This window comes from Balaenoptera physalus, assembly GCF_965194825.1.
Source record: "Balaenoptera physalus genome assembly, chromosome: 8".
In the NCBI taxonomy this organism is placed as follows: domain Eukaryota; kingdom Metazoa; phylum Chordata; class Mammalia; order Artiodactyla; family Balaenopteridae; genus Balaenoptera; species Balaenoptera physalus.
The window spans coordinates 113,158,953-113,181,102 of record NC_138887.1 but is presented as its reverse complement, the minus strand read 5'-3'; the positions used below and the strand labels follow the sequence as shown (position 1 = coordinate 113,181,102).

General features: G+C 43.9%; 1 protein-coding gene and 1 pseudogene across 3 annotated transcripts in view; both read left to right on the top strand.

Annotated features, from left to right (window-relative positions):
- The window catches only part of LOC309666436 (olfactory receptor 2F1-like), a 617,177-nt pseudogene that overhangs the window by 488,015 nt on the left and 107,012 nt on the right, over window positions 1-22,150 (top strand). The gene's annotated exons all lie outside the window — the stretch shown is intronic.
- LOC309666411 (TRPM8 channel-associated factor 1) overlaps window positions 1-22,150 on the top strand; it is an 86,401-nt gene that overhangs the window by 49,145 nt on the left and 15,106 nt on the right. The window contains exons 1-2 of one of the 2 annotated variants that reach the window (XM_082473850.1): window positions 6,816-7,269; window positions 9,627-10,260. In XM_082473850.1, the coding sequence (XP_082329976.1) occupies window positions 9,638-10,260 (623 nt within the window). In that variant the 5' untranslated portion in view covers window positions 6,816-7,269; window positions 9,627-9,637. Of the gene's footprint in view, window positions 1-6,815; window positions 7,270-9,626; window positions 10,261-22,150 lie in introns of those variants that run through there. The other variant, XM_082473851.1, reaches the window with a different exon arrangement.

Genomic DNA, 22,150 nt, shown 5'->3' with positions numbered 1-22,150 from the left:
GGCAGGAACTTGCCCCTGGAAATAGACCATGCTATAATTTGAACAAAGGTTATCATACATGTACTACAGAATGAAAAATGTGGATGAGTCTTCCCTAAATACTCTCAAGTTGATGACTTTGCTCTTTACTCCCACTACAACACAATTTTAATGAATACACTTGAGCATTTTAATGTTAGGAGATATAATTATAACGGTACTTATATTAGCCTGGGTCCTCCAAGAGGCAGAAGCCAGATGAGGTCAGGTGTACAAGAGGTTTATTAAGGGAAACACTTGTGAGAGAAAATGGAGAGAGACCCAGAGGGGGCTGGAAGAGCCATCAGACTGCGATGTAGTTTTAACCTTTGTGAAGGAGAGAGTGAAAGAGGGAATGGCTTGCATTGTAGGTCTCAGAAGGTTTTGTCAAGGCCTCTGGAGAGTCCGTGAGCCAAAATCCCCCACCAAAAAAGTCCCATGTCTCCTTAGTGCCCCCACCATACTTAATTACTGGCCAGCAGAAGCTCCTGGGCCGCGTGGCTTTGGCGCCAAGGATTCTAGAGCACAGCAGCTGGGTCCGTCTGTCAGCTGCATACCCACTCCCTGCAGTTGGAGATCTGAGCCGAGCATTTTCATAGCCACAAAAACACTCCTTCTTAAAACAGCTGTAGACACCTGTTCTGGATCATCTTAGTGACTTAGGTAACCTCGCCAGTGACTCATACCAGTACAGGCACATAGGTGGATTCATCCATCTCTATTCCTAAATTAGAGTGTGGCTAATCCTTTCCAGATTCTTGAGGCCCCTTAGGGAAAGACTATATGGGACCACACTAAGTTTAACTCATAACTAAAAATAATTGAAGAAGGAGGCCAGTGACTATTAATGCTAGCCCACAGTTGGAAAGCATGTGTATAAAGTAACCCCTGCATTTGGCTTAGTGAAAAACTGGAATTACTGCAGAGATTTTCCTCTATTTGACAAAAATGGACTGATGTACCACTAGTAACAATGAAAATTCTGATTTGTGTACGCTTACTGCGTACGCTAAACAATTATTACATTATTTATAACCCAAAAAGAGCCCGTCGTCGCAGTACAAAGGACATGGATTAGCATGCTTGGCTCATATCTACCCTGGAACTGGAAATGGCTTCATTTCCCCCTGAATCTCGTAGGGGAGAGGTAGATTATCTGAACAAAATTGGGATTTGGTTAGAAAGGACAAGAGAGGTGAGGTAGAAAATAGATGTTGAGGAGGTAACCTCAGTGTTTCCTACATGGCATTTCTTAAAAACCTTTCTACAAACTGGAGACTACAATCCAAGCTCCTTTGTATACCAGCCAAAGTCCCTTAAAATCTGGCCCAAATGCCTCGTAGAACTAGCACTATATATACAAGTCTTGCTAACAAGCTTCACTCACAATGAACATTTTCTCTTTCTCAAACCAAGCTTTTCACACTCACATCTTCATGCTGCAGACTATGACATAGCCTCACTTTGTAATGTCTGCCACTCTCATCTGCCCACAAAGATCATACATATTTCTCCAAAGCTAAGTTTTAGTGTTACCTCTGTAAGTTCTTCTCTGATATCTTGATTAGAAATAATTGCTTCTTCCTTTCTGTTCCCTTGCACTTAATTTGCAGCCAATTCAGCACCTACGTAAATCCATCTGATACTGTAGTTGTTTCGTGTCTCCTCTCTTCTCTCGACTTATTGACCACAGAATCACCGTCATCTCCCAGAGTGCCTCACAGAATATGTGCCCCGTGAGAATATGCTGACTTTCATGGACTAGTTTCTGTGTTCTCCTGGGTAGGAGGAAAGGCCTGGGGGTCCACACCTTCACATGAGCAATGATCCTTTGTCACATCCATGCTGGTCACCATCTTTCATTTCCCAGTTTTTTTAAATGGACCCTTATGCTGTGCCCTATGTTGCTTTGTTTCCATTCTTTAGCCAACCCTTGCTGCCAAATGGCAGGTACGTTAGTGATGGTGGGTCTGCTTCTTCTCTCTGACCCTGGAAAAATCACCTTTGTTTGAAATCCCTTCTTCTATTAGATCAACACTGAAATAGTCTCAGGAGTTCTTTTAGAACAATATGGTAAAGTAAATATGGTATTTTACCATAAAGACTGAGATTGATGTAGGTAGAAACCGGTTAAAACCTAAGTAAGAGCACAAACTTACAAAAGAGATCTTGAGCTCAGCACTGACATGGAACTTGCTTGACCCTCCCTCAGTGTTCATTTCCCACTTTGCTTCTCAAAGGTCAGTTGTTTGCTGGTATGAGACCAAGAACTCAACTAACTTCACCTCACATTGGGTTTCCATCCTGAAGTATTCGGAAATTCTGAGCTGTTTTATCCAAACTGTCTTCCTTGTATAGGTTTCGCCATGCTCCTTCTTTCTGAAACATGACTGCATTTGGTTCTCTGCCAATCAGGTTTGCACTAATCCTCCAAAGACTTAGTTATTTACTCACCAATTCAATAGACATTTCTTGAACATTCACTATATACTTATTTATTCAACCTACATTTATATATTTATTAAGATACTACATTCCAGAAATGAACCAAAATCAATGGTGGGCAAATAGGGGACAGACTCTACACTCATACCATGAGAGCCTATGTGAGAGAACAACATTAATCAGATGAATATACAAATAAATGTAAAATTACAACCTGGGTAAGAACAGAGGAGCAGAGGTATTTGGTGTAGATTTATCAGAAGGAGGATTTAGTATAGTCTGGAGGTTAGGACAGTCTTTCCTAAGGAAGTGATGACTGAGCTAAGATATGAAAAAAGAGTCATTTTCTAGGAGAAGGAAACTGCACTTTGGTAGGCAGGAGTTTTGCACATCGAGCAACCTTAAAGAAAACCCCTGGAGGGGAGTTTGGCCAAGACGGTGGAGCAGGAAGACTCTGAGCTCACCTCCTCTCACGGCCGCATCAAAATTACACTATTTACAAGGATAGTAGAGCAAGGATTGATGAGAAAAACCAGAATCTACCAGAAAAGATCTTCTACAACTAAAGATATAAAGAAGGAACCACAACAAAAGGGGGAGGAGGGACAGACTCACGGTACAATCAAGACCCATACTCCCATGTAGGTGACCCACAAACAGGAGAATAATGAAAATTGCAGAGGTTCTCCCCAAGGAGCGAGGGGTCTGGGCCTCACACTGGGACTCCCCAGCCTTGGGGGTTCTGCACTGGGAAGACAAGGCCCAGAACGTCTGGCTTTGAAGGCTAGCAGGGCTTACTTTCGCAAGAGTCAAAGGGCTGTAAGAAGTAGAGACTTCACTCTTAAAGGGCACACACAAAATCTTACACACTCTGGGCCCCAAGGCAAAAGCAGTAATATGAAAGGAGCCAGGGTCAGACCTGCTTACTGATCTTGGAGAGCCTCCAAAAGAGGCAGGAGGCAACTGGGACTCATTCTGGGGGCACAGATGCTGGCAGCAGCCATTTTGGGGTCCTCATCCCACCACGAAGCGCTGGGCTTGCCAAGTGCGATTTGGGGACCTGTCCTCTAGCTTATTAGAGCCGGGACCTGACCCCACCGACCAGCCAGCCAGGCCCAGTCCTAGACACCCCAGACCAAGTAGCTAGCTGGGTAGAAACACAGCCCCAGCAGACAGCAGGCCAGCTACCATAGGACCCCTTGAACCCCCAGTCACCCCAGGACACGCCACTGCCCACAGAGGGGCCAGAACCCAGCCCCACCTGCCAGTAGGCCAGCACTAGCCCTGGTACCACCAAGGCCCTGCAGCCCCACACAATGGAGTATTACTCAGCCATAGAAAAGAATAAAATCTTGTCACTTTTGACAACTTGGATGGACCTAGATAGAGGGTATTATGCTAACTGAAATAAATCAGACAAGAAAGACAAATACTGTATGATTTCACTTACATGTGGAATCTAGAAAACAAAACAAATGAACAAACAAAACTAAACAGAAACAGAGTCATAGACACGGAGAACGAACAGGCGGTTGTCAGAGGGGGGTGGGGGTGCGGAAGAGGTGAGGGAGATTAAGAGGTACAAACTTTTAGTTACAAACTAAATCAGTCACAGGTATGAAACGTACAGTGTGAGGAATATAGCCAATAATTAGGTAATATCTTTGTACAGTGGTAGACAACAACTAGACTTATCAAGGGGATCATTTTTAAACGTATAGAAATATCAACTCACTATGTTATGTAACAGGAAACTAATACAGTGTTGTAGCTCAATGATACTTCAAAAACAAACTAACTCCTAGAAAAAGAGATTATATTTGTGGTTACCAGAGGCTGGGTGTGGGAGGAGGGCGAATTGGAGGAAGGCAGTCAAAAGGTACAAACTTCCAGTTATAAGACAAATAAGTTCTAGAGATGTAAGGTACAACATGATAAAGATAATTTACATGCTGTACCTGATATACAAAAGCTGTTCAGAGAGTAAATCCTAACTCTTCTCATCACAAAGAAAAAAATTTTTTTTCTATTTCTTTAACCTTGCATCTATATGAGACGATGGATGTTCACTAAACTTACTGTGGTCATCATTTCCTTACGTATGTCAGTCAGATCACTATGCTGTACACCCTAAACTTATATAGTGCTGTACGTCAATTATATCTCAATAAAAGAAAAACAAAAAAGAAAAAGAAAACTTATATTTAAAAAAAGAAGGACTTCCCTGGTAGCTCAGTGGTTAAGAATCCGCCCGCCAATGCAGGGGACACGGGTTCGAGCCCTGGTCCAGGAAGATCCCACATGCCACGGAGCAACTAAGCCCGTGAGCCACAACTACTGCGCCTATGCTGTAGACCCTGAGAGCCGCAACTACTGAGCCCGCGTGCCTAGAGCCCGTGCTCCACAACAAGAGAAGCCACCGCAATGAGAAGCCCGCACACCGCAATGAAGAGTAGCCCCTGCTCGTCACAACTAGAGAAAGCCCGCACACAGCAACAAAGACCCACAGCCAAAAATAAATAAATAAAATAAATAAATTTATTTAAAAAAAAAAAGAACTACAGTAGATGAAAAGGAAAAGTATTCTCCATTCCCATACACCCTGGAATCACTTATCAGAGGTAACCATGGTTATCAAGTTCTTCACACACACACACACACAGAAGCTGTGTATCTATATAAAATCTTTTTCTATATTAAACAAGATAATATTACACACACTAATCAACACATTTTAAACATTAAACTTTTAAACATTTCCATACTAGTACCTGCAGAGTTACTTCATTCCTTTTAAAAGTTAGAAAGTGTTCCACTGTATGATGTAGCTTAATTTAACCACTAACTTACTGTTAGAATTTACTGATTAGGTAATTTTGAGTTGTCTTTGGCTTAAAGAACAGAAATTTACTTTCTCATGTTCTGGAGACTGGAAGTTCAAAATCAAGGTGCCAGCAGGGGTCAGTTTCCCTGAGGCCTCTCTCGGTGGCTTAAGGATGTCTCCTTCTCACTGTGTCCTCATATGGTTTGCCCTCTCTGTGAGGGCATCCCTAGTGTCTCTTCCTCTTCTCACGGGGACACCAGTCATATTAGATTAGGGCCCTGCCTCACTAGCCTCATTTTAACTCAATCACAATTCAGCCCATAACAAAAAGCATTTCATAACATATTAAAATAAGTATCAGCACTTCATTCCTGGTTGTGCCCACTCTCAAAGAAAAAAAAAAAAAAAACTGCTTTAAAATCCTTAAAGTATATTTTGGTAAAGATCCAAAGAGAAATAGAGTAATAATTAGCATTATGTTAGTTTAACACCAAAGAGTGAAAATGAAGAGTCGGTCAGCACTACCCAGTGTACACTTAAGGCAAGGAGGCAGGGGTGGAGCCTGGACTTGGGAAGGAAATGAAGTGGAAGAAGCAGAAGCTGGATTGCGAGGTTTGAACTTCATTCTTGGCAAAGGGGAGGGTGAGCTGCAGGGAAGAAATGACATGTTCTATACAGAGAGGCAAGAAACGGAGTTTACCAAAGTATATTTTTATCCAGGAAGAAGTCAAAAAAGAGATTTAAAAAATGAAAATACATAAAAGGGAACTCGACAGGAAGATCCTGGATGAGGTGTTACCTATTTTACAAAGAGAATGGGCTCGAGATCTGGTGAAGGCAATGGCCTTGATAAGCCCCGAGACAGAAGAGAATATGAGTGAAGTGTCCACAACATGTTAAAATTCAATGAGGATGTGAGATTAACTGCTACTTTTAAATAATGCTTATAAAGAGACAGTCATGAACCTTTAAGAAAAATAGATACATCCGGTAACTTTATGAACAGTGCGATGATTTACATGTATAACCAGTGTTAGCCCCAAACGGGGGTGGGGGGATTATAAAATAGGGATCTAAAGCCCCCTTCTCCATAATCACCTTCAAGTACGCACGCGTGTCCCCACCCCTACCTGTCACTCTCTCCCCCTAACAAAACAAAAACTCCATAAAAGTTAAAACAGCGCATCTGCTGCACAAAGCTGTGCAAAATCAGATTCGCGGCAAATTTACAACTCTTTAACCTTGATTTTGACCTTCCCACCAGTTTTAGGTAGAAATCCAAGCAGCAGCCACTCTATAGCTTTAGCTGGAATGGACGTGTCTGGTGCTGTAACGGGCACGTTTCCTCCCCAGCAAGCACATCACTGGGCGGCATTTCTGCCTACACTCCCAGACTCAGTTCTCTTGGTGGGGCTCCGTGGACCGCCGAGAATCCCGCCCGGCACGGGGTGCAAGGCAGGACGCTGACCACCAGAGGGCAGCCCCTCAACTCAGGAGCCGCCCTGAGGCGGCGACACGGCAGCCTCGGTTCTCCGGCGCCGCACCCCAGGACCAGAGGGGAGGGTGCCCGGTTCCACGCGGGGCCAAAGCAGAGCCTCGGCCGGGGGTTACGTTGTGTTGGGGGATTCTTCGCCCCGAGTCTGACTTATTGGAGACTTGGCGTGTGCTTTCCTCACCAACTGTGACAGCAACTTTGCGGAGCTCCTTCTAGCTCCGAAACGACCCTCGGAGAATCCTGGGGAGCCGGTTTCGGCCAGGACACCCGCCGGCCAAGCGGCCCCGCCTCCCGTGGGGGCGGGCTGCGCACCCCGCAGGAGCCCGGCCCCGCCCCAGGTGCGGCGGGCGGGGAGGAGCCTCCCAGGCACCGCCCCCTCGCCCTGCCCCGCCCCGCCCCGCCCCGCCTGCCGCGCCGGGACCGCCCGCCGAGCCTCGGCTCCGGCCTCCTCGCTCCGGTCTGCACCGCGCACCCCGGCCGCCCCAGCGTGAGTTCGCCGATCCGAGCGCGTCCGTAGGGTGGGCCGGGGGCCGAGCACCTGGGGGGGACACGGGTGCGCCCCAAGGTGCCAGTTGCAGACCCGAGGTTCCCAGCAATCGGAGTGTCTCTGTCTTCTTAGGTTCACGTTCTTGTTTCGTTTCGCCCTTCTTTCCCTATTTGCTGTTTGTCTCAAAACACTTTTCTCTCGCCTCTTTGAATTTGTGAGTCAAGAATTTGACAAAAGATGTGTGATTGTGTGTGGGTGTGATTCTGGGTGCGCGCGCGCGTGCACGTAGTTATGGAGAGTTGTGGTCCAAGTTCTGAGAACATATTTATTACTCATCTCCTGGGTTTTTTGGTGCTTTTCCTGTAAAACTAGGGAGGCCCAGATTCGTGAAAGACCTCCCTTGTCTTGTCAGAGGTGGTTGGCTTGACCTCAGCCTTCCTGATCTCTCGCTGCCTTTTCCCACCCCAAACCCGCAAGCTGAGATCACTCACCCACGCGCTCCATACTCCAGCTGGGAACTGGTGCTTTTTTGTGAATTCACTTTCCTGGGGGCAATATAAAGAAAGAGGTGGTAGATGGGAACGGCAGTTTAAAACCAAAAAAAAAAAAGGAGCTGGAACTTTACAAGGAATACAGGGCATGCTCAGGCAGCCAAGCGTACCAGAGATTTGGTGGAGAAAGTGAAGGGAGAAAGTCTAAAAAACTGTGGAAAGCCCGTACCCTGGAGGCTTAAAATCCAGGGTGAGCCACTCAGTTTTTACCTGGGGGAGTGGATGAACCTGAGGGTTCTGATTAGGAAGACATGGGAGTAGGATGGCTTGAGGGAGATTGTAGGTGGGAATGTATCCTGGGGACAGAAACCAGGTTGGTTTCATCTAGATATGAATGTAAACTGAAGGGACTGATATTTGAGAGAGACGTGAGAGAAGATGAACAAAATGAGGTGGCTGACGGTGTGTGGAAGCAGGAGGGAAGGGTTTGGTCTCTGTCAGTTTAGATTGTTCCCCAAAGCAAAGCCTGATAGAAGGACCTGAGTGCAGGTAGTTTATTTGGGAAGTGAGCCCAGTACTGCACAGTGAGGACATGGGGAGGAAGAGACCAGGAAGGAGGGGAAGCCAGCAAGGAAGGGCCTGTCGCCGAGCTGTTTACCACTGTGGGCAGCTGGAACCCAATTCCTTGGGTGACCTTGTGAGGGGCTCCAGAATGCACCTAGGACAGCCCTGTGGCATTTATCCGTGACGCCCTCCCCCGGGTGAAGCTTACCCTGTATCAGCTCACCGCCACTTCAGGGCACCTGCCAGGTGAGAAAGGTTTCCCAGTGCCCAGGAAAGTCCTCCAGGGCAGTTGCTGGAGTCAGAGGCGGTCCGGGGCACCCAGAGCACCTACTACGTGGCTCTTGTCACTTAGGAAGCTAGAAAAGACAGCAGAGGGACAGACACTAGTGTTTTCTCAGTGCTCATTGTATACCTGACACTGGACAAGGCATTTTTATTTGCATTCTCTTCATCTTCAAAAACAATCCTCCAAGGGCTGTACTATTCTCTTTATGTAAATGGAGAGACTGAAGTGTAAGTAATTTATCCAAGAGGAGCTGCTCTGAAGGGAATAATTAACTCAGTTCTAGGCACACACCAAATTTTAATTAAAAGACCTGGTAAACCTCAGGATGCTCCCCAAGTAGAGGCGGGGAGCTCCCTAGTTAGGGCGGATATGATAAATTGGGAGGCGTTTCCAATTCATTTGGTCAAAGCTACCAGAACAAATCTAGTTTCTGAAAGGTCAGCTGACCTTTTCTTCCAGAGAAGTAAAATACTAAGTCAACTCAGGTCAACTCTCACCTTGACCTACCTGGTGGCGGGGTGGGGGGGGTGGGGGTGGGGGGATCCAGCCCCGCCCTCACTCCATTCAGGTCCTGCTCCTCCCTGTCTGTTCCTCCAGCCACCCTGGGGCTTCTCACTGCTCACGTGCTCTCCTGCTGCATTTCAGGCCTCAACTTAAATGTCAGGTTTCAGCTTCAAGGTCACTTTTTCCTGTAGGCCTTTCCTGTCACCCAATCTAAAGTAATTTTCCGGTTGCTCGATATCACATCACTATGTTTTATTTTCATCTAACACTTATTAATTGCTGCATTTTATCTGTTTATCTACCTATCTAATTATTGTCCTTCCCCTTCTCAAATATTAGATTCATGAAAGCAGGGACCTTGTCTGTTGTGTTCCTTGCTGCAACCCCAGGCCATGGCACACAGTGGGGAACCTGACAAGTGGTTTTCATCTGAATGCATTTAGTTGTTTTTGTTTTCACTCATTCCTTCATTTGTTCTGACCAAGCTCAGTCTTTGCTTTCTTCTCCTGCAGCTGCCTGAACCATGGCGACAACTCCTGCTGCTGCCTTTGAGGCCCTCATGGATGGAGTGACAAGCTGGGATGTCCCTAAAGGCCCCATCCCCAGTGAACTCCTTCTCACTGGAGAGGCTGCCTTCCCGGTGATGGTGAATGACCAGGGCCAGGTCCTCATTGCTGCGTCCTCCTATGGCCGAGGCCGCCTGGTGGTTGCGTCCCATGAGGGCTACCTGCTGGACGCCGGCTTGGCCCCATTTCTTCTCAATGCAGTGGGCTGGCTCTGTCCCTCTCCTGGGGCTCCCGTTGGAGTGCACCCATCCCTGGCATCACTAGCAAACATCCTGCAGGGCTCTGGGGTTGAGGCACAGATTCAGCCAGAACCGAGAGAACCCCTGGGGGTTTATTGCATCAATGCCTACAATGACACCATGACTGCAGAGCTGATCCAGTTTGTGAAACGTGGAGGGGGCCTGCTCATGGGGGGCCAAGCCTGGTATTGGGCCAGTCAGCATGGTCATGACAAGGTGCTGTCCAAGTTCCCAGGGAACCAGGTGACCAGTGTGGCTGGGGTGTACTTCACTGATACCTGTGGGGACAGAAGCCGGTTCAAGGTCTCTAAGAAGGTGCCCAAGATCCCTCTCCAGGTCAGGTGAGTGGTGTTTCCCTATGGGGAGTCTGATGCATGTTCACAATAGATTTGATCCCCCTCTTCGGTGAGCTTCCACTTTAATACACGTGATTTTCCACTGCTTTTCAGAACCACTACAAATAGAAAATAGGACAATTAAAATGCACTGAAGCCCAAGAGCGGCTGGGTTCTCACTGCCACTCCCACCTGTGGCCAAAGCGACAGTCGATCTATTAGAAAAACTTGTCTTATTCATCAATCTGTCTAGTGCCTGAGACTTGGAGAGTGTGTGTCAATATCTCTTAAAGGAATGGAAAAGCATTTGTTTGTGTGAGGCACATACCATGTGCCAGGCCCCCATGCAGAAAACCCTTGCTGTCTTGACACTTATATTCCAGTGGAAAATTAGGCAACTAAGGAAACAAATAGATACATACTCTAGCAGGTATTGATAAGAGCTACAAGGAAAGTAAAGCAGGATAAGTGATAGAGTGACAGCGAGGGGAGTGGAGAATATTTTATCTAGGGTCATCAGGGAAGGCTTATCAATCAGGCCGGGTCAGGATTAACTGGTGTTTCGAACAGAAGGGATTTAATATGGGGCACTGACTAAGCAGGCGACACGAGCTGAAAACTGCACAGGAGACAGCGAGGTAACAGGAGATGAGCAGCAGCAGGGCTGGCAGAGGGCAGCGGTGGTCCAGCAGCCCAGGGGCTGCAGCCACCTGGTGGAGGCTGGGGCCATGTTAGGCCTGTCCAGCACGAGCTGGAACCCCAGATGGGGGGGGGCTGTCTGATGGGACCTGGAGCCTAAGAGAAGACACAGTGATGGCCAGAGACACAGCCTGAGAGAGACACATACCTCAGCTCCTTCCTCCTTCCTGCCTTCAGGCTTGGCTGATGGACTGAATGTGGAGTGAGGGGGGAAAAGAGGAGTCAAGCGTTTTGGTGGTCGAATGCCTTAAAGATGAGTGTTGCCATGTAAGGAGCTGTGAAAGTCTATGAGAAGACAGATTAGAGGAGGTCAGGAGTTTAGTTTTGGATATTTGGGGTTTTAGATAACTTGTTATCAGTGACTCACTGTGCTTGGCCACATGTGACAGAAGCCTTGTTATAGTGGATTGACCACGTAGGAGTTTATTTTTCTCAGGTAACAAAGTCTGGGCAAGATAATCATGCCTGGGGCATTGAGTCCCTGCTTCATGATGACCCAGGTTCGTTCATGCATATCCGTTCTCTCCCTCTCTCTCTCCCTTCCTCCCTCTCCCTCCATCTCTCTCTTGCTCTCTCCCCACCCCCAGTGGCTCCCACCCCTCCCATCATGATGTTTCACTTTTATCTTTATGGTTACAAGATTGGTACTACTGCTTCAGGCACTATAATTACACCTCCGCAAGAATAAGCTAGAATGAATACACCTGCTGAATATGTCCCTTCTAATGCAGAAAATAATATATTTTCTGGAAGCCCTGACCATTAGGCTTCTATTATATTTCAGTGGCCAAAATTAGCTCACCTGGCCAACTCTAGCTGCCAGAGGGTCTGAAGGGTCAAAATTTTTAAATGGGCCCTGGCATCTCTGAAGAAATCAAGACTCTGCTGCAAGGAAGGGCGTACACATATTTAGTAAGCGTTTAGCAGTGTCCTCAGCCCCAAGTCCTGGCTCGCTTGGTCTTCCTTCCCTCTGAGAGGGTTGGGAGGCGATGAGTTACTCGGAGAGGCAGGGTGGATCTGATTCACTCCAACTTCTCTTTAATTCTAAGGGACAAACAAGGTTAAATCACATCAACCTAACTGCTCTTAATTGTTCCAAAGGACTCCTGTCCATCAAACTAAACCTGTTTTTCTTCATCCACGCCTACATTTTTCATCTCTGCCACTGAATCTGAAGTATATTTTATGTTTGTTTTAACTTTTAATTATGGAAAAGTTCAGAGATATGCAAAAGTAGAGAGAACAGTACAAAGAGCCCCGTGCAGCCATTACCCAAGCTCAGTAACAGCCAACTCATAGTCAATCTAGTTTTATCTACAGCCACACCCTCGCTTCAACCCAGATTATTTTGAAGCAAGTCACAGACATCATATCATTCCATCTGTTTTTTAATATGTATCCCTAAAGATGTAAATCATTTTGAAAACAGAACCACAAGGCACCACCATTATCATACCCAAAAGAAGTAATACTTTCTTAATGTCATTATTCGTTTCCATAATTGTCTTATTTTTATACTGTTTGTTGGAATTGGTCTTTTATTAAAACCCAAATATTTTGATTGCTTGATATGAATTTTATGTCTCATATAATGTTGAGTTTCTTTTCCAATTCTTTTTATCTCTTGCTGCTTTTTTGTTGAAGAAACTAGGTACTTTGTCCTGAACAGTTTCCCCACAGTACAGAATGTGTTTCCTTCAAAACAATCTGAGTTTTGCTGATTGAATCCCTGTGGTGTCATTGAATGTATTCCTCTGTTCTCTATATTTCTTGTAAATTGGAAGTTAGATCTGGATTCTACAGCAGGGATTGGCAAACTATGGCCTGTGGGCCAGCCCCCTGTTTATGTAAATAAAGTTTTATTGGAACACAGCCGTGTCCATTTGTGTACATATTGTCTGTGGCTGTTTTTGAGTTACAGTGGCAGAGTTGAGTTGTGTCAGTGGAAAACATGTGGCCCACAAGCCTAAAATATTTATTATTGGGCTGCTAAGAAAAAGTTTCCCACCTCCTGGTTGAGAGGCTTGATCAGATTCATGTTCGAATTTTATGTAAGTCAGTGCGTGACTGCACTGGCCAATGGCTTGATCCTTGTAGAACTGGGATGGCAGGCAACATTTTTTCCTTACAGTTTGTCTTATAAAATATCAGATATTTGGAAATTCAGTTAATCGAAAAAATTACACTGGAAGCTCCGGCAAAGCTGAATGTAAGACTTGGTTTTCAAATTTCTCTTCCTATTGTGGATCTTCCTTCAGCTCCTGAAAAGCCAATTTATTTTCCTTATTCAGTTTCAGCTCAAACACCCTCCTCAGGGGAGTCTTCCTCAATGACTCTCTTGAAACTAAGACTAAACTTCCAGTTTCACTTTTCTCCATCTCTTGCCTAAACATCAGTGATCACAATCTGAAAATACCCAACATGTGTACTTGCTGGTACCTGTCTAGCCAACTAAAGTCTGAAGTTCCACGGATGCACTGATCTTGCCTGTCATGTGCGCTGCGTTATTCTCAGTGCCTGATGTGTGAAACATGGTAGAGAGTAACAGGTATTTGTAGACTGTGTAAATTAATGAATAAGTATATGAACGAATACACATCCTAAACCACGAGAAGGGAAAGGGTGGCCTGGGTACCAGGGTTGAGCCTACAGACAGCTTCATGTTATAGAATGTGCTGTGTCTCAGAGGCTTCCAGCCTCAACCCAAAACTGAGCTGGAGTTGACTGACCCCATCAACTCTAAAGTCTTAAAAGGCCTGTATGGTGCCCAGGCCCTCAGCTCAGATTCCTGCCGCCTTCACGCATGTCTCCTTTGAGGTTTTCAGTGAACTTTCCTGCCAACAAATCTTGGTCAATGGCTCCTGGGCTGACCAAACAGGTTTGCTGACTTTCGACTGCTGCAGGAGGCTCTGGAGCTCCTTAAGGGAATTGCCCTGTCTGCCCAGGAGAGGAGAAGTCTCATAAAACCAACAAAAGATCCTCTCAAGGGTCCTATCCCCAAGGGCAAAAGCTGCCTGCACACCTAGGTTTACACACCTGAGGAGGTCCTGCCTGTACTTTAACATGCAAAGCCAGACCCAAAGGCATTTACTGCTTTTACACCAAGACACAAGAGAGTCTGGGGAAAAATTAATCTCAGATCAGCAGCTCATTACTCTTACACATGGCATAACCTACAAGGTCTAGAGTGTATTAGGAGCTGCTCATATAAAAGTAAATACAAACTAGTAGCTTAGGTTTATGCCTCTCTTAAAGATTATGTGTTATCTCTCTTGATCATCACCACATTCCCATAGAGTGCAAGGTCTTTGTCTGAGGACTCTCAGCTTGTAAGTAGCACTGTTCTGTTTTCATATTCAAGATCCATAAATGTAGAGAGTTTCCAGGTAAAGGTAGTGTGAACTGAGCCTAGATCCCAGAATTGCCCTCTCCACCCAATCTGACCAAGTGTATGGAGAATAGTAAGCAGACAGCTGCATGTGGAGGTTCTGACGCTGACCCCACACGCTGCTAAGGCACAGTCGGTGGGAGTGCCAGGTGACTGCTGTGTGGCACGATGTGCAGCATCTCCTGAGACCGCACCTACCCACGATGCACAACCACAAGGAAAACGCTGAAACAAATCCAAGGAGTATCACTGATGCCTTCTCATGTTGTAGAAGAATGAACAAATTGGGTGAGTAGACACTTAAGGGAAAAAACCCTCAAATGTAAAAGCAGCAAAGCTCCTTCAGAATTCGGTGGAGGCAGAAAGGGATGCTGGAGTTTGCCATCTTCCAAAGACAATGGTGGGTTGAACACCTCCAGTGCATTCCATGCCTGGTTGGGTGGAGTAGGGGCTTGCTTTAGGTCCCTGAAGAGTGGAGGGACAAGCCCCCAGTAAGGACAGCAATAAGCCCCAGCTGATCTTTGCCCTTCAGTTAGAGATACAGACGTTAAGCAATAAGAAAGTGGAAGGAAGCATTATACAGACCCCAATATAATTTGAGAAGGTGGTGGATGTGGTACGTGTCTACAAACAAACTGGTCTGGGGTAACTTAGAAAGAATATCAAGAGGAACTCACCCACACGATATCAGAACATGCAAAAGATCTGCTCATGCCCATAGTGAAAAAAAAAAACTATGTAATAACTATATAAAAGGGCTATATTAAATTTAAAAGGGAAATATTAGACAGAAATTCAGTGTGGAAAGACAACAGAATCAATCATGCCTGGAAGAAAAATATGACCCAATGAACAGAACAGAATATTTGTAGACTATATAATTAGTGAATAAATACACGAATGAAGACATATTCACTCCTTGAGAATGCTTCACGCTCTAACAGAACTTTCTAAAAATGTATGTTATATAAAACGAGAGACAGAATGAGATGAAAAGGGGGAATTTCAGAGTGAAGAAAACAAATTAAGAAGCAAACACCCCAGGTGAAATAGGTCTAGTAGCCAGCATGTGGGAGAGAAGAGACAAGGCCAATGCATGGTGACAATGACAGCATCTCGCCTCACACTGAACTCTCTGATCATTGCTGTCGTTACTATGACAGGTTGTAAATCTCCATTCAGAAAGCCATCTCCTGTATCACCTGTTTGCTCAGGTGTGATTTGGTACCTGAGCACTGCCACCTCTCCCTTTCCTCAGTGCCCTCTCTTGCACTTCCAGCTCTGAAGGAGCACATGCTTTTCCTTTTCCATAAATGCAGTATTATTCACACCTTCATGTCTATTTAAAGCCTCTTTTGCACAAAATATACCTGTTGATTGCCGCATACCCAACTGTGGGCTTCATTCAAAACTCAGTAATTGAGAGATTACTGGTGTGTGGACAACATCATTGGCTTTAGAGACAAACCACCCTGGATTTGTTTCCTGCCCTTTCCAGTCATTAGCTAAGAAACATGGAGCAAATAGCCTAACTTTTCTGTCTCATCTATAAAGCAAGAATAGTAACTTTCAGGTTTATTATAATGATTAAACGAGATGATCTGTATGTGTAAATGTCTAGAATATATTAAACCTCATTAAATAATAGCTACTTTCATTATGTTATTATCCAAACTTAAATACTGTAAATAGATATTATACAAGACTTAAATATTGGTAAATAGAAACATCTGTTGGGAATTCCTTGCCATCCCATCTTCTATGCTTGCTTGTCCAGCCTTCCTCCCTTCCCTTCTTTCCTCCCTCCCTCCCTCTCTCCCTCCTTTCTTTTCTCTTGAGAAACATTTCATCTTTTTTTAAAATTTTTTTAAAGATTTTTTCTTTTGATGTAGACCAATTTTCAAGTCTTTATTGAATTTGTTACAATATTGCTTCTGTTTTCCGTTTTGGTTTTTTGGCTGCGAGGCACGTGGGATCTTAGCTCGCTGACCAGGGATTGAACCCGCACCCCCTGCGCTGGAAGGCAGAGTCTTAACCACTGGAACGCCAGGGAAGTCCCGAAACATTTCACCTTTTTACAAAAAATATTTCAAAATGAATTCAAGCTTATAATGAAAAATACAAGGGCAGGAATAGAGACGCAGATGTAGAGAACGGACGTGTGGACACAGGGGTTGGGGGGCGGGAGGGGACGGGTGGGATGAATTGGGAGCTTAGGTTTGACATAGATAAGATACATAGATACCATGTGTAAAATAGATAGCTAGTGGGAACCTGCTGTATAGCACAGGGAGCTCAGCTCGGTGCTCCGTGATGACCTAGATGAGTGGGATCGGGGTGGGGGTTGGTGAGGGAGGTCCAAGCGGGAGGGGATATAGGTATACATAGAGCGGATTCACCTCATTGTACAGCAGAAACTAACACAATATTGTAAAGCGATTATACTCCAATTAAAAAAAAATGTATAGAGGAGAGTGGCAAATTGTCTTTCATCACACACCACCATTCCCAGCCTCGTGCCTCCGGACTAAGGCAGCCGCTCTTAGAAGTTTGACATGGATCCTCTCAGTTGCTTGTCTACGCCTGTGTGTGTGTTCTAAAAAATTAGATTTTAATGGATCATGTTTGAGAATGTCTGCATTTTTGTTATATTTACACAACAAATTGACAGAGTACAGCATTCTAGGCTCTCACTTTCTCATCCTCAGAGTCTAGGCTATATTGCACCATTGTGTTCTGGTTCTAATCAAGTTTGTCAGTCATTCTGCTCAAATCATCTCTATCCTTTTTTTTAATTGATCCATTGGATGCTGAGAGATCTGTTCCCATTTTCAAATGTGATTATGAATTCATCAAATTTTAATTTTCTTTGTAGCAGTTTTTGCTTTCAGCACTTTGTTTTTTTTTTGTTTTTTGGGGGTTTTTTTTGTTTTTTTTTTAAATTTTATTTATTTATTTCTGGCTGTGTTGGGTCTTCGTTTCTGTGCGAGGGTTTTCTCTAGTTGTGGCAAGTGGGGGCCACTCTTCATCGCGGTGCATGGGCCTCTCACTATCGCGGCCTCTCTTGTTGCAGAGCACAGGCTCCAGACGCGCAGGCTCAGTAATTGTGGCTCACAGGCCTAGTTGCTCCGTGGCATGTGGGATCTTCCCAGACCAGGTCTCGAACCCGTGTCCCCTGCATTGGCAGGCAGATTCTCAACCCCTGCGCCACCAGGGAAGCCCAGCAGCACTTTGTTTTTAGGCCCATAAAAATTAATGAAAATTATATCTTTGGAAGGCTTAACTTCTATTCATAGAAAATATTCATCTTTTGTTTATTTTAATTCTTTCCTCTTTGAAATCAATTGCATCTCATATTAATACTGGCACTTCTGCTTTCTTTTTGTTGTATCTTCCAGATATACCTTTGTTGATTTCCTCATTTCAATCTTTGTGTACCATTTATTGATAGTTTCAATTGTGTCTTTTGTAAGCAGCTTATACCTAGATGTTTTTAGCCCAGTCTGAGAGCATCTGTCTCTTCATATAAAAATTTAATCCAGTCCTAGATAGTGATAATTCAAGTGTATTTCTTACTCTTGCCTCGTTGTTTTCCTGTTTTGTTTTTATCCTTTGTTTCTTTTTACATTTTTTCTTCTTTGTTACAGTATTTGACCTAGTTTTCTCTACTCCTTAAATTCTCCCAACATATTTGTAGATTATGCTTCTCAGTTCTATTTTTCCATCAGTTACCTTAACATTTTAAATTTAATTCTTAATTACCTGAGAAATATATTCATACATTCTCCATATTTGAAAAAAAAATACTGATGAGACAAGTCCCCTTTAAGCAGCTCTTTCAGTACCAACCCCTTGTCTCCATCACACAATTCAGAATACTTCTTACACTCTTGTGATTTTGTCCTGACTTTTTTGACATGTATATTGACATATATTTACTTTTATTTTTGTCTTATATAAATTGCATCACCAAATTGTTAGTTTTTATTTTTAAATTTTTTACTCAAAAAAATGTTTTGGAACATCTGACCATGTTAGTTCTCAGAGGTCTACCTGTTGTTTGTAACTGATAAATAGTAAGCTGTAGTATGATTAAATGCCAGGTTTTTATTTGCTCCTCCTTCATGGTACTATGCACACCATCTTCCCACCCCTTCCCCAGGAACCGTGTTGACAACCCAGGATGTCATCTTCCATAGTTTTCCTCAGGCCCATATAATCATTTCATATATAGTATATGTATACATATATGGGTGTGCACACATGTCTCTATATATGCATGCCTATGTGTATATATAAACACATATAAATACAAATGCATATACACACATGTACTCCTGTATAAGTGAGAGGGTGAGTCCTTTTTCAGAAGAAAGGTGAGAGGCATTGCAGCTCAGAGGGCTGCTCTCAGCCCATTGCATGTTAATTTTACATGATTGCCCCCTCATTTCTGTGGCATGTCTTACTACCACTAGGTAGTGCTTCCCACTGGACACCACGCTAGGTGCTGTTGGAACTAGAGACACACAAGATATGGTCCTACCCCTGGGTAACTTTCTGATTCAGTTATCAGTGTTTTTAAAAGTAAGTCCAAGGGGCTTCCCTGGTGGCGCAGTGGTTGAGAATCCACCTGCCAATGCAGGGGACACAGGTTCAAGCCCTGGTCCAGGAAGATCCCACATGCCACGGAGCAACTAAGCTGTGCACCACAACTACTGAGCCTGCGCTCTAGAGCCCGCGAGCCACAACTACTGAAGCCCGCACGTCTAGAGCCCGTGCTCCGCAACAAGAGAAGCCACTGCAATGAGAAGCCCGCGTACCACAACAAAGAGTAGCCCCCACTTGCTGCAACTAGAGAAAAGCCCGCACGCAGCAACGAAGACCCAACACAGCCAAAAATTAATTAATTTAAAAAAAAAAGTAAGTCCAAGAATGTTAGGATACATCCAGACCAATTTTACAGATCACCTACGCCCAGAGTGTTCTGTGTGGATCAGTTTTCAGAATTGTGACTGTGTTAATGTCCTAGGGCTGCCATAACCAAGTACCACAGATTGGCTGGCTTAAACAGCAGAATTTTGTCATCGCACCACTGAAGGCTAAAAATCTGAGATCAAGGGGTTGGCAGGGTTGGTTCCTTCTGAGGTTGTGGGGAGAATAAGCTCCAGGCCTCTCTCCTGCTTCTGGTGGTTTCCTGGCAATCTTTAGCCTTCCTTGGCTTGTAGAAGCATCACCCTGATCTCTGCCTTCATTTTTACATGGCGTTCTCCCTATGTGTGTGTGTGTCTGTGTCCAAATTTCCTCTTGTTATAAGGACACCAGTCATGTTGGATTAGGCCCATCATATCCTAACTTAGCTAATTATATCTGCAAGGATCCTATTTCCAAATAAGGTCACATTCTGAGGTCCTGGGGGTTAGGACTTCAACAAATGAATTTGGAGGGGACACAACTCAACCCATAACCCTTTATGCCCTTAATACTTTTAGGTATTAAGGTCCCTGTCTATCAGATATAAAGTCTTTCATTATCAGATAAATATTCTGTGTGTATTTGTGTATTTTATATACCCACTAACATGTGCTGAAGACTTACTATGTATCAGGTACTATGTTAGCCAACTTAGGAACGTCGTCTTTATTGAGTACTCCCAGACACAAGTGATGGTAAGCAAGTGGTGGCTTGGAGAGGGGATGTGAATTTCACAGGCTCTTCCAGCTACTCTGCCAAGGGAGGAAGCAGGATCATCCTGACCAGTCAGAGCCAGAGTCCACCAATGACCTGCTCAGCTGGACAGTGGCAGTTAGATATTTTTATAAGCACATGAGTGTAAACCTTCACGTTCCCAGTCTCATTATCACAGCTCTCCACAGTGAAGGTGTTTTATCAGTAGCTGGACTTCACAAGGTGCCCGTCAGAAGATTCTGGCAGAACACTTAGCGTGGAAGCTAAGTCTATAAGCTAAGTGTTGTGGCTCAACGTCATTGCCCCACAAAATAAGTCTTTAAGCCTCTACAGGTGGAAAAAAGGTACAAGCTAAAGTAATGCCTGAACCCTTTTGACATTTGGCCGTGTTAGTTGAAAATGGAATGACAAAACTAAAACATGATGTGTCTCCATTTTCATGCTAAAGAGAAATTAAGGAGAAACTGTACAAGAGGAATTTTTTTCAGTAATGTTTTGCTACTTGAATGAGTAAACCTTTTTTTTAACATTTGATTTTTATTATGAGACAAAGTTTTATAAAGGTAATTAAAATCATCTAAATCCCACTAGCCAAGATGATCACTGAAGACATTTTGATAAACATACTTTGGATAATGTTTCTCTGTCTGGTCTTGTGGATTTTGTTTTTTGTTTGTTTGTTCTTGGCAGTTTGTTTTGCAAAATTTGGCTTATTTAGAGTATAGTATATTAGAATCTGACTTAAAATTTTTTCTATTAAGCATTTTCCAATAATTATTTTAATTGACATATGATATGCTATCTACAGTTAACCTTAACTTATTTAACCAATCTCCTGTTGCTTCACAAAGTATCTACAAATGGGTTTTAAAAATTCTTGAAATACAAAATCTTTCCTGAATTCATTACATTTTGACCATTTCTCAATAAGAAGTAGTAAATATGCTCATCAGATTTAAGTGACAATTTTTTTTAACAACTTTATTGGAGTAAAATTGCTTTACATTGTTGTGTTAGTTGCTGCTATTTAACAAAGTGAATCAGCTATACGTATACATACATCCCCATATCCCCTCCCTCTTGTGTCTCCCTCCCACGCTCCCTATCCCACACCTCTAGGTGGTCACAAAGCACCGAGCTGATCTCCTGTGAAATGCAGCTGCTTCCCACTAGCTAGCTATTTTACATTTGGTAGTGTATGTATGTCATTGCCACTCTCTCACTTGTCTCAGCTTTCCCTTCCTGCTCCCCGTGTCCTCAAGTGCATTCTCTACATCTGCGACTTTATTCCTGTCCTGCCCCTAGGTTCTTCAGAACCATTTTTTTTTTAAGATTCCATATATATGTGTTAGCATATGGTGTTTGTTTTTCTTTTTCTGACTTACTTCACTCTGTATGACAGACTCTAGGTCCATCCGCCTGACTACAAATAACTCAATTTCATTTCTTTTTATGGTAGAGTAATATTCCATTGTATATATGTGCCACATCTTCTTTATCCATTCATCTGTTGATGGACACTTAGGTTGCTTCCATGTCCTGGCTACTGTAAATAGGGCTGCAGTGAATATTGTGGTACATGACTCTTTTTGAATTACGGTTTTCTCAGGGTATATGCCCAGTAGTGGGATTGCTGGGTCATATGGTAGTTCTATTTTTAGTTTTTTAAGGAATCTCCATACTGTTCTCCATAGTGGCTGTATCAATTTACATTCTCACCAACAGTGCAAGAGGGTTCCCTTTTCTCCACACCCTCTCCAGCATTTATTGTTTGTAGATTTTTTGATGATGGCCATTCTGACTGGTGTGAGGTGATACCTCATTGTAGTTTTAATTTTCATTTTTCTAATGATTAGTGATGTTGAGCATCCTTTCATGTGTTTGTTGGCAACCTGTGTATCTTCTTTGAAGAAATGTCTGTTAATGTCGTCTGCCCATTTTGGGGTTGGGTTGTTTGTTTTTTTGATATTGAGCTGCATGAGCTGCTTGTATATTTTGGAGATAAATCCTTTGTCAGTTGCTTCATTTGCAAATATTTTCTCCCATTCTGAGGGTTGTCTTTTGGTCTTGCTTATAGTTTCCTTTGCTGTACAAAAGCTTTTAAGTTTCATTAGGTCCCATCTG